This window comes from Oculina patagonica, chromosome 4 (genome assembly GCF_052425735.1).
Source record: "Oculina patagonica isolate OP01 chromosome 4, crgOcupat, whole genome shotgun sequence".
Classification (NCBI taxonomy): domain Eukaryota; kingdom Metazoa; phylum Cnidaria; class Anthozoa; order Scleractinia; family Oculinidae; genus Oculina; species Oculina patagonica.
In genome coordinates this window covers 57246305-57256972 of record NC_135761.1, presented here as the reverse complement: position 1 = coordinate 57256972, position 10668 = coordinate 57246305, and the positions used below count along the sequence as shown (strand labels likewise).

The window sequence follows — 10668 nt, the reverse complement described above, 5'->3', positions numbered from 1 at the left end:
GAAATCGTCGGAAAATGGTGGAAAACTACTTGATATACTAATTAAAACAAAGTAATATTGGTCATTTTGAAGCCGTTTTGTGGATAAATTTACTATTACAGTGAATTTTTTACTGTTAGTACTAAAATGCCTAAAATTCAACTGTTTCATGTTACAGAGCCAAGAAATTAAGTGTTTAGTGTTATCGAGGTACCCCCATTCAGACCCTTCTAAAGGTAGCGGCAAATGAGGGCACGATAAATGATTCCCGCACGCGCAACATTTGTCGCGGACAGAAAATTTGTATCCGAGACACAAAAAATGTTTCTGATTTTTTGTCAGAAACATTTTGTGGCCGCAACAAATGTTTCCCCGTTTGCGCGGCATGGACGTATCCCGCTCGTTTGCCCAAGGAACATCATAAGCAACAACGGCATTGTTTGCTTTGCCACCACCGTAACGCACGCGATTATTGATATACGGCAAAAATCCGGGAAAAATACATCTTATTTTTTTGATTTACGAGGATTAATGTTCATTCGTTTTTGTATTTGGATAGCACTCCTTTAGACAGTAAAAGACTTATCTGTCCCTTTGAGACTAAATTAAAGGAAACAGAAATCATATCAGTAAACTTTCTTTTAAGTTCAGCTCTCGCTACTTTGATTTTTAAATCAAAGTAATAATTGGGGTACTTAGATAATAGTTCAACCAGGGTGCAAGCTATCCCAGGGCGTCATAAAGTCGCCATGGAGAAATTCTCAGCTGAAATTTTTTAGATAAATTTAACATTATCAACATTTGTGTAAGCGAGGGTGCGTGGTATCCCTGGACGAACAAAGTGGCCAAGGAGGAATTCTTTAGTCTAACACCTTCAAAAAAGCCGCGCAATGTGAGAGTGGTCGGGAACTGCGCGCGCGCACGGCGTTTGACCGCTGAGAGTCTACAGGGCTAAACAGCGAGCTTTTTTTTTCAAGGTAACAAAGGCCTAACAAAGGAATCATAACGAATGTAAAGAAGTGCAACGTTTGACAAGAGGCTTTCTCCATTAATGCTCGCATGTAGTTTGGTTGCTCATTTCGATGGCTTGTAAAAGTGAGATTTTTACCTACAAGAGAGGGGGGGGGCATTGGGGGTTGATAAACACCGCATTACCGCAAAAAAAAATCAGCAAATATCGCAATACCGGAAAAAAATTCGGAAAATACCGGAATTTCATAGTAAGCCTGTAAGGCTGGTAGTTTCCTTGACGCGAGGGCAAAAAAAGAGGTAAAAACGAGCGGTAGGGCCGTGGAAAGAATGACACGGCTTTAAACTGGTTGTTAAAACAGTCAAATTGTAAATTAAAATCTGTGAAAAAATAAGACTGTTTCGGGTTACTTCCGAAACGACCAGAAACGGTTAAAAATATAGTCGGAAAAAGTGAAGGATACGTTTAAGAAAACGCATCCCGCGGGTTGGAAGAATAACGCAATAACGCAATTCGCGAGAAAATTACCGAAATACCGCATGAAAAAATCGGCCAATACCGCAAACCTCATTACGTACACTATTTGCTTTAGGCTACCCTTCATAACTTTTTAAGAACTGGACCTTCAGTAAATTTGTTGTACGGCCTCGGCTTTCAAATCAGTGAAAACTCTGCAGTGGAAGGTTTGAAGTCTGTCATTTTTGTCTTGACATTTGTACAAATACTTACTTACTCACTTACTCAGCCTCGTCATACCATCCTTTGCTCCAAGTTAGACCAATCTCCTAAATTAAATGATCAATAAAGAGCCGCAGTGCTTAATCAATTTTTCCTGTTAAATGCGCGGCGCTTATTCGAGAGCGGCGCTTATTTTAACTACCAGTAAAACACTGAGGGAAATATCAAGAGAATTAAGTGAGGCTCGTACTAGGTATGCACAACATGGACACAATTTCTCAGTCTCTTTGTGGAAGTATTGCTGTTCAAATACAAGAGGTACCATGAACACAGTTTCTCAGTCTCTTTATAAATACTCAAATTAGCGCCGCGGCGATTATTCGAGAGTGGCGCTTAATCAATGTGCACCGGATCTTTTCAGGCAGTAGGGGGTAGGGGTTTTTCCGAATCCCCCGATCCCCCTCCCCCTAGCCTACAAGCCTGACAAGTGTTCCATCAAGACCATCAATGGCGTAACCTTAATCAGACTGTCCACAGCCTCTCTGTTTTTCAACGCAAAAAAGCGAGAGAATCAGCGAGCGAAGCAAGCGTGAGCGCGAAGCGCGTGGGAGTGGGGAGGGGGTGGGAGCGCGCGCCTCCCGTTTTGGCGTCCAGCTCTCTTGCCGTCCTTTCCCTGCGCTCATCGATCGAAAAAATACAAAAAGAGAGGGCTGTGAACAGTCTAAAACTTAATATTTTGACTGATTTTTTTGTAGTGTTATTCAGCCAAAGTCCTATTTGAATCCTTCTCTGTTGGCTCAAGTGGATTAAACCCAGAGAAATTTGAAAAGATATGTCCAGCTGTGGTGCAGCAAATTGAAAGTAAAGCCTGTTTGATTGAAGCTGACGAAAATAATGAAGACGTAAAGCAAAGTACAGCTCGAGGTGAGAATTTGCTCCTCTTCTGTGAAACTTGTAACTTGCTAACTCTCTGTTAGCCATCGTCGGAGACCCAAGGGCAGTTAGTGGGGGCGGGGGAAAGTCTATACGGGCGCAATTTTAAGCCATTAAAATTTTACGGATCATTGGATTTAGTAATTGTGTTTGGGAACACTGCAGGATTAATGGTAAATTTTACATTTTTTTCAGCATGGGGGTTTGGATTCTTGTCAGTAACAATCATCAGCTGTACATCTCTACTTGGAGCTTTTGTCGTCCCGTTTATGAATCAATCATTTTACAAGATTCTTCTGTTGTTTATGGTGTCCCTTGCTGTTGGTGTATTAAGTGGGAGCGGATTCTTTCATCTTATTCCACACGTGAGTTTTTTCTAGATATTAGCTCAATGGCGAATAAATTGGCATTACTGAGCGTCAGGAGCCCCTCGGTGAGCGTGCATGGCATTGATAGTGCAAAGAGCAAAACGTTGCCGAGTGCAATCTCTAGGAAGGGGGTCTGAATGGGGTTTAGTGTTTAGTGTTATTTGCCCATAATTTTTATTATTTGATGTTACATTGGCCATTTTTTAATGTTTACTGTTTCCGGAGAAAATACTACTGTTATTAAGTGTCTGGAGGTTTTTTCGTGGAAACACCCAAGTCTTTTGGTATTGCAAATTCTTAACTGCTCTTTGAAAAGTGGTAATAAAATCACTCATGAACTAAGAGAAAATTTTCGGATTACTCTTCGGAAATCATCGGTAGTCTACCGACATCTTCGGTAGTCTTCGGGAGTCTTTGGAAATCTTCCGAATTGATCGGAAATCGTTGGAAAATGGCAGAAAGCTTCTTAAGATACTAAACAAATAATATTCTGGCCGTTTTTGTTTTTTTGTTTTTCTGGATAAAATTTACTGTTACAGTGAATTTTTTTTACTGTTAGTGTTAAAATGCCTAAAAATGAACTGTTTCATGTTACAGAGCCAAAAAAAAAAGTGTTATCGAGGTACTCCCATTCAGACCCTCTAGGAACCTAGATTTCTCTCTTATTTTCTTAAAAACTAGCAATGGTATATTGCAATTCCTGAGTTTTGATTGGTTAACAGGTAATGATATAATTATATATCATACCACAAATATGGTAGCCGATACGCGTAAAAAAAAACAGATGGAGAGCTCACATACAAATTTTTTTTGCTTTTTTAATAAAACAATTATTCCACTCGCGCTTGTTGGATTTTTTTCCCAACAGCGGGTGCTCTTATAAATGGCTAATTGGAGGTCACATGACATTTATTAATAAAAACTGTTTCCCACCAAAAGTATCTCAGCCGGCAACATTGTAAAATCTTTGTCGTCAGAAGGTAACATCGTAGCGTTGCCCGCGAATGTTGACTGATGAGCGCCATATTTAGTCTTCGTCTTGCTATATACTGAACAAGCCTTAATGATTGATCCCTCGGGAAACCAGTTAATTTCGTTTCCCTCGAGTCCCAAAGTTTCATGGAAACATCGAGATTCTCGGGAACAGTCGAATAATATAAATTATATACAAAGGTTAAATAACTAACAAACTATATGATCATGAACAAAGCGACCTGTGTTTGTTTCTCTTTAGTTCCTCGGAGCTGAATGGTACTTTGCTAATCACCTCCGAGTTAACCAATCAGCGTGCTCGAAAGACATGCACTTTTTTTACTTAGTTTCGTTATTGCTTGCTATTTTTCTTTTTACCTTGCAGTCATATGAGTTAGAGGGGCTTGCTAATTTGTGGAAAAGTCTGGTGATTGTTGTTGGAATCTATTTGTTCTTTTTCCTGGAATATCTCATGAAAATGATTGTTAGGTTCAAAGAGAAGTCTGTATCAGAAAACAGTCCCACATGGGTAAGTCAGTACAGTGAAACCTTGAATTTCCAAGGGACTGGGGAAATTTGTTTGTTTTATCGAGTGTTCGTTACACCAAACCTCGATAGAGAGTGGTTTTCACTTGAGTGTCGAAAGTAATTCGCGATGCTTTGGTTTTGCATTGCTACGCTTAGTGATTGGCTCAAAAAACTCACGCCACTTTCTCAGCCAATCAGAAGTAAAACCAAAACCAATTGTCATTCGCTCGCGCACGGTTTCCCGCGCTTCGTGCCGGTTACGTGTATTTGCTTCGAGTTTTGATTGGTTCACTGGATTGTTTGTGTCATTTGTGATTGGCTAGAGTGATTACCTTGGTTTTGGTTTTGCGACACTCAATTGAAAACTACTCTAACGAATTCTATCCGTTTTTAACGCTGTTACATCGCATTACGTACCCAGCATTTCCGGAAATTGACGATTTCTGAAAATAACATTAAAAATGTATAACATATGAACGTAGATTTGGAAATATGTATGTGAACTTGTTCTCTTGTTACAGGATTAAAGTATTTTCATTCTTGTTGGTCTGTACCGCCTCCTCCCATCTTTTGTCGCGTTTTAACATTTTTTCGTTATATCGAGGTACATTTTACGTTTGTGCTTCTTGATTGTGTTCGTTATAAGCCGGACTTATAACGAGGATTTCGTTTTTTCGAGGTTCGTTATATCGAGGCCCTGTTCCATACATTTTACTGTAACACTTTTGTAACTTTGGACGGGCTGAAAAATATCGTTCGTTATACTGAAGACTTGACTTTATCCCTAAGGTGGTTTTTTGAAAATGTAAATTAACTAAAAAGCCAATCATCGTTTTTTTTTCCAAAATAAACCATAACAATCAAATATTACCAAAGTTTGATTTTTACTGGTTACTAAGTAAAAGAGGCTACCATAGGAACGATTGTCGTTTTCTTTTGTTTTCAAACCAGCCCTATTTTCTTGAAATCTAGATTGACTCTTGATATTAATTTGTTTTAATATGTTTAAGTACAGCAGATTGTAGACGAACTTTTAGAAAAATCTTTAAGATCGTTTGCAAAAGTGAAGATTTTAGAATTATCCTGTTTTAATATGAAATAGGCGCTTTTAAATTGTTGAGATATTTGAGCGAAGTTATTCAAAGTTAAATATTTCGAAATCAAAGCCATTCGCTGAGTTACTTTTCGTAAGCGACAAGAAGCAATTGTTTTCTTTCCTTACACTTTTGTCCAGAAATGCTTTAACACATTTTCAAATACTTCATATTTAATGTAATTTTGGGTGTTTTGGTCGAATTTCAATAATGAGGACACTTCATGATGTCTGTTATGAAATAGATGAATCTCATTTATTCCAATAAGCGCCCACCCCGTAGGTAGGAAAAGTTGATAAGGCACCGAGCCTCGAAGTAGCGCCCACCCCTCACTTCCCCAATAAAAAAACCCTGAAGTGTGTAAGAGGAGTATTGATTATTGTTGAAATTGCGATTGAAATTGACTTATTACACTATTAAGAAACTTCCGCGAAACTTACTACTTGCTAAAATGGTGAAAATTTAATAAGCGCCCAGTAGGCATGAATAGATTGTGCTGTTTCGGGTTGCTTCACATTACCAAGTCTCGTTGCTCAATCAGCCATGAGTGCTGCTCTCTGGTCGCGTGTTGCGTCTGTTGGCGCGCAGGTTACTGACTTGCCCCGCGTCTGCAACCTCAATGGGGTCAGTGTCTGAATTTTTCCATTTTCCTCGTCTACTTCATCTTTCGTGCATGTACTCGGACTTCACAAATCGTGCGTCGCGGCTCGGCAGCAAATCCAGTTTTCCTCGAATGAACGACCTAACGGTTGGATCGGTTTATATCAATTTGTTGCTCAAAGTTCCAAGGAAGGTAAAGTGCCCTAGGTTGCTGGTCTACAAAAGTTGCTCAAAGCTAAAGTTGCTCAAAAGTTGCCGAGCACAATCTATTTATCCTAGCGCCCAGCCTCGAATAAGCGCCCACTCTCAAGGTAAAAAAAAAAAATTAATAAGCGCCCAGGGCGCTTAATACGGTATTCTTCTTTCCCTCAGGAGAAAAAAGAGGACCAGAGTGAAGTGCCTGAGACAAACAACGGTGAAGTACACCTTCAATATTACAATCCACAGCATCATCATAACTTATCGATTCATAATATGAACGACATCCCAGATGCTCACAATGGGTCAGTGGAAAAGAGCGGTCCAACAGAATGTAGCGAGGTACGTACTTGATACATGACAATTTTTATTAGAAGTGTGTGGAAGGGGTGTGGTCATGTGCTTCAGGGGCAGACTTAAGGGAATGGGAGGGTGCACCCATGACCTGCGGCTTTCAAATGAACAGAATTTTTTACTTGAAAAAAGGCCAACGGACAAATACTGACTGGTACCAATACAACTGGTATTGTGTAGTTAAGTTAGTTACGATGGACTATATTCGTTGTTTTTTGTATTAAATGTTCCAGCAAACAACCGTTGACGATATCCTACCGGTATACGTTGGATCACATATATACAACAAACCTTCCAATGTAAACTCTCATTGTACCTGAAGAAGGCTGATTTGGCCAAATATAGTACAAAAAAAATTATCATTCTACGTTGTATCGGTCTCTGCTTTTAAGGTCATTGCCACGAAAAAGAACTGAACATAGATTTTCAACCAAATTTTCCCTCTTGTTTAATTTCTTAAGTGGACTTAAATTTTGAAAAAAAAAAGTTGGGACCCCATATTCATTTAAGAGCAGGAAGACCTTGTATATATCACATAATTCCATAATTCCCTCACAAGCACTGTAAAGTACACATTTCCAGGAATAATTTATTTTTCAAACATAAGAATTGATCTGTTTTTGTTTTACAGAAAGAACTTAATCACTAAACCCAAACTATGAGAAAAAATTGATAGGTCGCCATACTCGTTTACGAGAAAAGGCAATTTATTTTTATCGTACGTGGACTAAGCCGCCTAGAAAAAATTAAAGGCCGCCATTTTGTTTATGTGCGCGCGCTACGCGTAAAAATCTGCATAGTAAGGATGCGCAATGCAATACAGGGAAATGACCTTAAATTATTTCTTTGTATTTTATTCACAGGTCGCTATGAAGACTAGTGGAAAGAAAAAGGCGAACCCTGTTGCTTGGATGATTATTGTCGGTGATGGCTTGCACAACTTTATTGATGGCTTGGCTATCGGAGCATCATATTCCAGCTCAACCTATGTTGGAATTAGCACCTCACTGGCAATATTCTGTGAAGAACTGCCACACGAACTTGGTAAAAGATAATTAATTGACGCCTAATGTGTTCTGCTGTTTTAGTTATAAACATTAAAATTATTTTTTTTTTCAAATAAAAGAAAATACCATATAGAAGTGATAATAAACCGAAAATAAAATAGGATGCTTTACGACTGAGTCAGATTAAAGGAGCTACGTCACGGGGATTTCGCAGATTTTTGGTCTAAACTGTTCTTAAATTAGTGGCAGGCAACTGAACCCATGAAAAACATTATTTTTGAAAATCTAAAGGAAGATTTAACCTTAATTTGCGGATAGAAATTAATCGGCTATAAATATCGGTTTTTGAACATGCGCGGAAACAACTTGAAAAAGATGCTCGTTAACAATTCCAGTGCTCTAATAATAGCAACTTTTAATTAAAATGGACTATGATTTTTACGTTTTCTGCGACACAAATATACATTTTGCCTGTTCAGAAATCCGGTAAAACATTGAGAAGTCCTTTTAAGATGCATTATGAACAACAAACTTGAAAAAAATTGGTCAATTTTTTCAAGACGCGCCATCGCATCATACCTTCTTAAAATCATCTTTTTAATGAGTGCATGAGAAGAAAATAGTTCCATGCCTCGCTACTGTCTCGCTTTTACAGCCAAACAACCTGCGATTTTTCCATTGCTTTACATATTTTGTTTAATTTAAATTGTTTTCAGGTGATTTTGCCATTCTGCTCAGTGCTGGCATGTCTTACAAAATGGCAATGGGATTCAACTTTCTTTCGGCGTGTGCTTGTTATTTGGGACTCGTCATTGGCCTGATACTCGGTACCAAGCCCCAGGCAGTCATGTGGATTTATCCACTCGCTGGCGGAATGTTTGTATACATCTCATTAGTTGACATGGTGAGTTGATTTTCTCTTTATGCATGGATCTTTCTAACATGAGCGCTCAAATCTCCTGGAGGAAGCTCCCCCTGTATTCATGGGTTGGGTTGTGGGACGAGATAATAAACATGGACGGATAGCGACTGCCAAAGGCGCCTGATATGTTGATGTCCGATCTCGTCCCGTGACTCAACTGTAAAGCACATGAGCTTCGGGCAATGTGCTATAGAATTACCATTACCATGGAATTACCTTTACCATGAAATTCCAATAAAAGAATATTCTGTCAAGAGCGAGTGTCAGATTTCGTAAATTGTAACTACCTATATCGTGGAGATTATCCAATTACAAATATAGAGAATTTTTGCTAACCGTAAACAGGCTAACCAAAGTGAATAGTAGGCTAACGGAAGTGAATAAGAGGCTAAACGGAGTCCATAGTAGGCTAACCGGTTACTAGTTACCAGTCGATGACCGTGTTGGCTGCCATCATGAAGTGGGCGTAGAAAATAAATTGCATAGGCCGGTGTATATAACATGCAACATTAATCACGTTTGCTCTGTTGTGCTTTCAGCTGGCAGAAGCTTCCGAGATGTCTGCTAGACTTGGCCAAGCTTCCATTCGCAAGAACCTCAAGACATTTGCTCTTCAAAATTTTGGCATGCTGTTTGGCTTTCTCCTCATGTCTTTACTTGGCGTTTATAAAAAGCAAATTTCTGTAAATTAAAATCTTCTTATTTGAGTCAGGAGCAGTAGATAGTTTTCCTGCTAGTAACAGATTAAACTTTTAAGTCTCTCTTAACCTTGAAAATCGTCAATTAATATCTTTATGCCTTTTGAATACGCATATCAGAAGCCAAATATAGTTGTTTGTTGTGGAAAATTGAATAGTTATTTCTTTTTTTACATTTCACTAAATTACTTGGTTTAATAGTTGTTAAGACTGCTACATTTTAAAATGTGAGATAAATTATTCAGAAGGTCAGGACAAGAAGGGGGAGAACTCAGCAAACCCCTACCTCCGCCCAAGTTTTGGTGCCGAAAATATCGCGAGTGCAGCGTAGAATTGGTTTGTCAAGATATTTCCGTCTCGTGATCTATTTCACAAATGGTTTCAACAGGATCATTGGCGAAGTAATATGTTGTAGGACTTTTAACAAGCCTTCTCTCCCCAGAACGCTGCTAGGAGAGGTCTACAAACTGTTTAGATTGTTTTTGACGTTATTTTCAGTTGACAATGGCGACTTCATAGCCTATATTTTCTGCCCTCCGCCGACAAAAAGAGCTACCCAAGAAGCACCATGAAGTAGGATCGTCTGAACTGTCATTAAAAAACTAAGGCCAAAACTTGTTAAATTAAAGAGAATAATCGTAAAGAAACCAATTGACGTCTTGTCTGCTGAACGATCGAAAGTTCAAGCATCTTTGAAACTTCCTTTGTAGTCTTTGGGAAACTTCGTTGATCTTCGGAAAAGTTCGAAAAATGATCGGAAACGTTCGAATGGCCTTCGAACAACTATCGGAGAGTCTTCGGAAATCTTCAGAAACTGCTCAGAATACAAAAATTTGCTTAAACCGAAAAAGGTTCCCAAATATGCAAACCTTCCGAGAATTTTTTTGACAGTCTTAACCCCCCAACCCCCACGTTCCAAAACGCTCCGCCGCCTCTGTTGAAGGATAAGGAGGTTAGATTTTAAGATGCAATGACATCACGATGAAGACCATCTATAACCTCAGGTTAACATAGCCAAATCAAGTTAGTATCGAGGAAGCAGAATCCATCGAGCATTTATTATTCTCCTGCATAAAATCTTCTGAATTCTGGAAATATATGTTGTCCTGCCTAAGAGATTATGGCATCCGCATTGATACACTGAAAGAGATAGACTTAATTTTTAGACAATTTGACAGTGCAGATGATTTTATTATAATCAATCATATGTTCTTATTTATATTCACTACTATCAAACAGACGAAATGGGTGTGTAGCTCGAACTATGAGTCCGAGTATTTAATGCCGTCCTGATCAAATACATTGTTCAAACGTACAAAACTTAAGGAGGCTCGATGTAGTTTTTTTTAGCCGAAGGGTAGTTGTTT

The 10668-nt window shown here is 38.8% G+C and overlaps 1 protein-coding gene across 2 annotated transcripts; it reads left to right on the top strand.

The window, feature by feature from the left end:
- Positions 1–1782: 1782 nt before the first annotated feature.
- On the top strand, positions 1783–9366 carry LOC144650855 (metal cation symporter ZIP14-like). 2 transcript variants are annotated; one of them, XM_078510620.1, is made up of 7 exons: positions 1786–2551; positions 2756–2925; positions 4286–4429; positions 6570–6662; positions 7538–7718; positions 8398–8585; positions 9143–9366. In XM_078510620.1, exons 2-7 carry the CDS (start codon positions 2830–2832, stop codon positions 9293–9295), a joined length of 855 nt encoding a protein of 284 aa, XP_078366746.1. In that variant the 5' UTR covers positions 1786–2551; positions 2756–2829; the 3' UTR covers positions 9296–9366. The 2 variants fall into 2 exon arrangements, with proteins under 2 accessions (XP_078366747.1, XP_078366746.1); XM_078510621.1 differs by lacking the exon at positions 6570–6662 and having other exon boundaries at positions 1783–2551.
- Positions 9367–10668: the final 1302 nt, after the last annotated feature.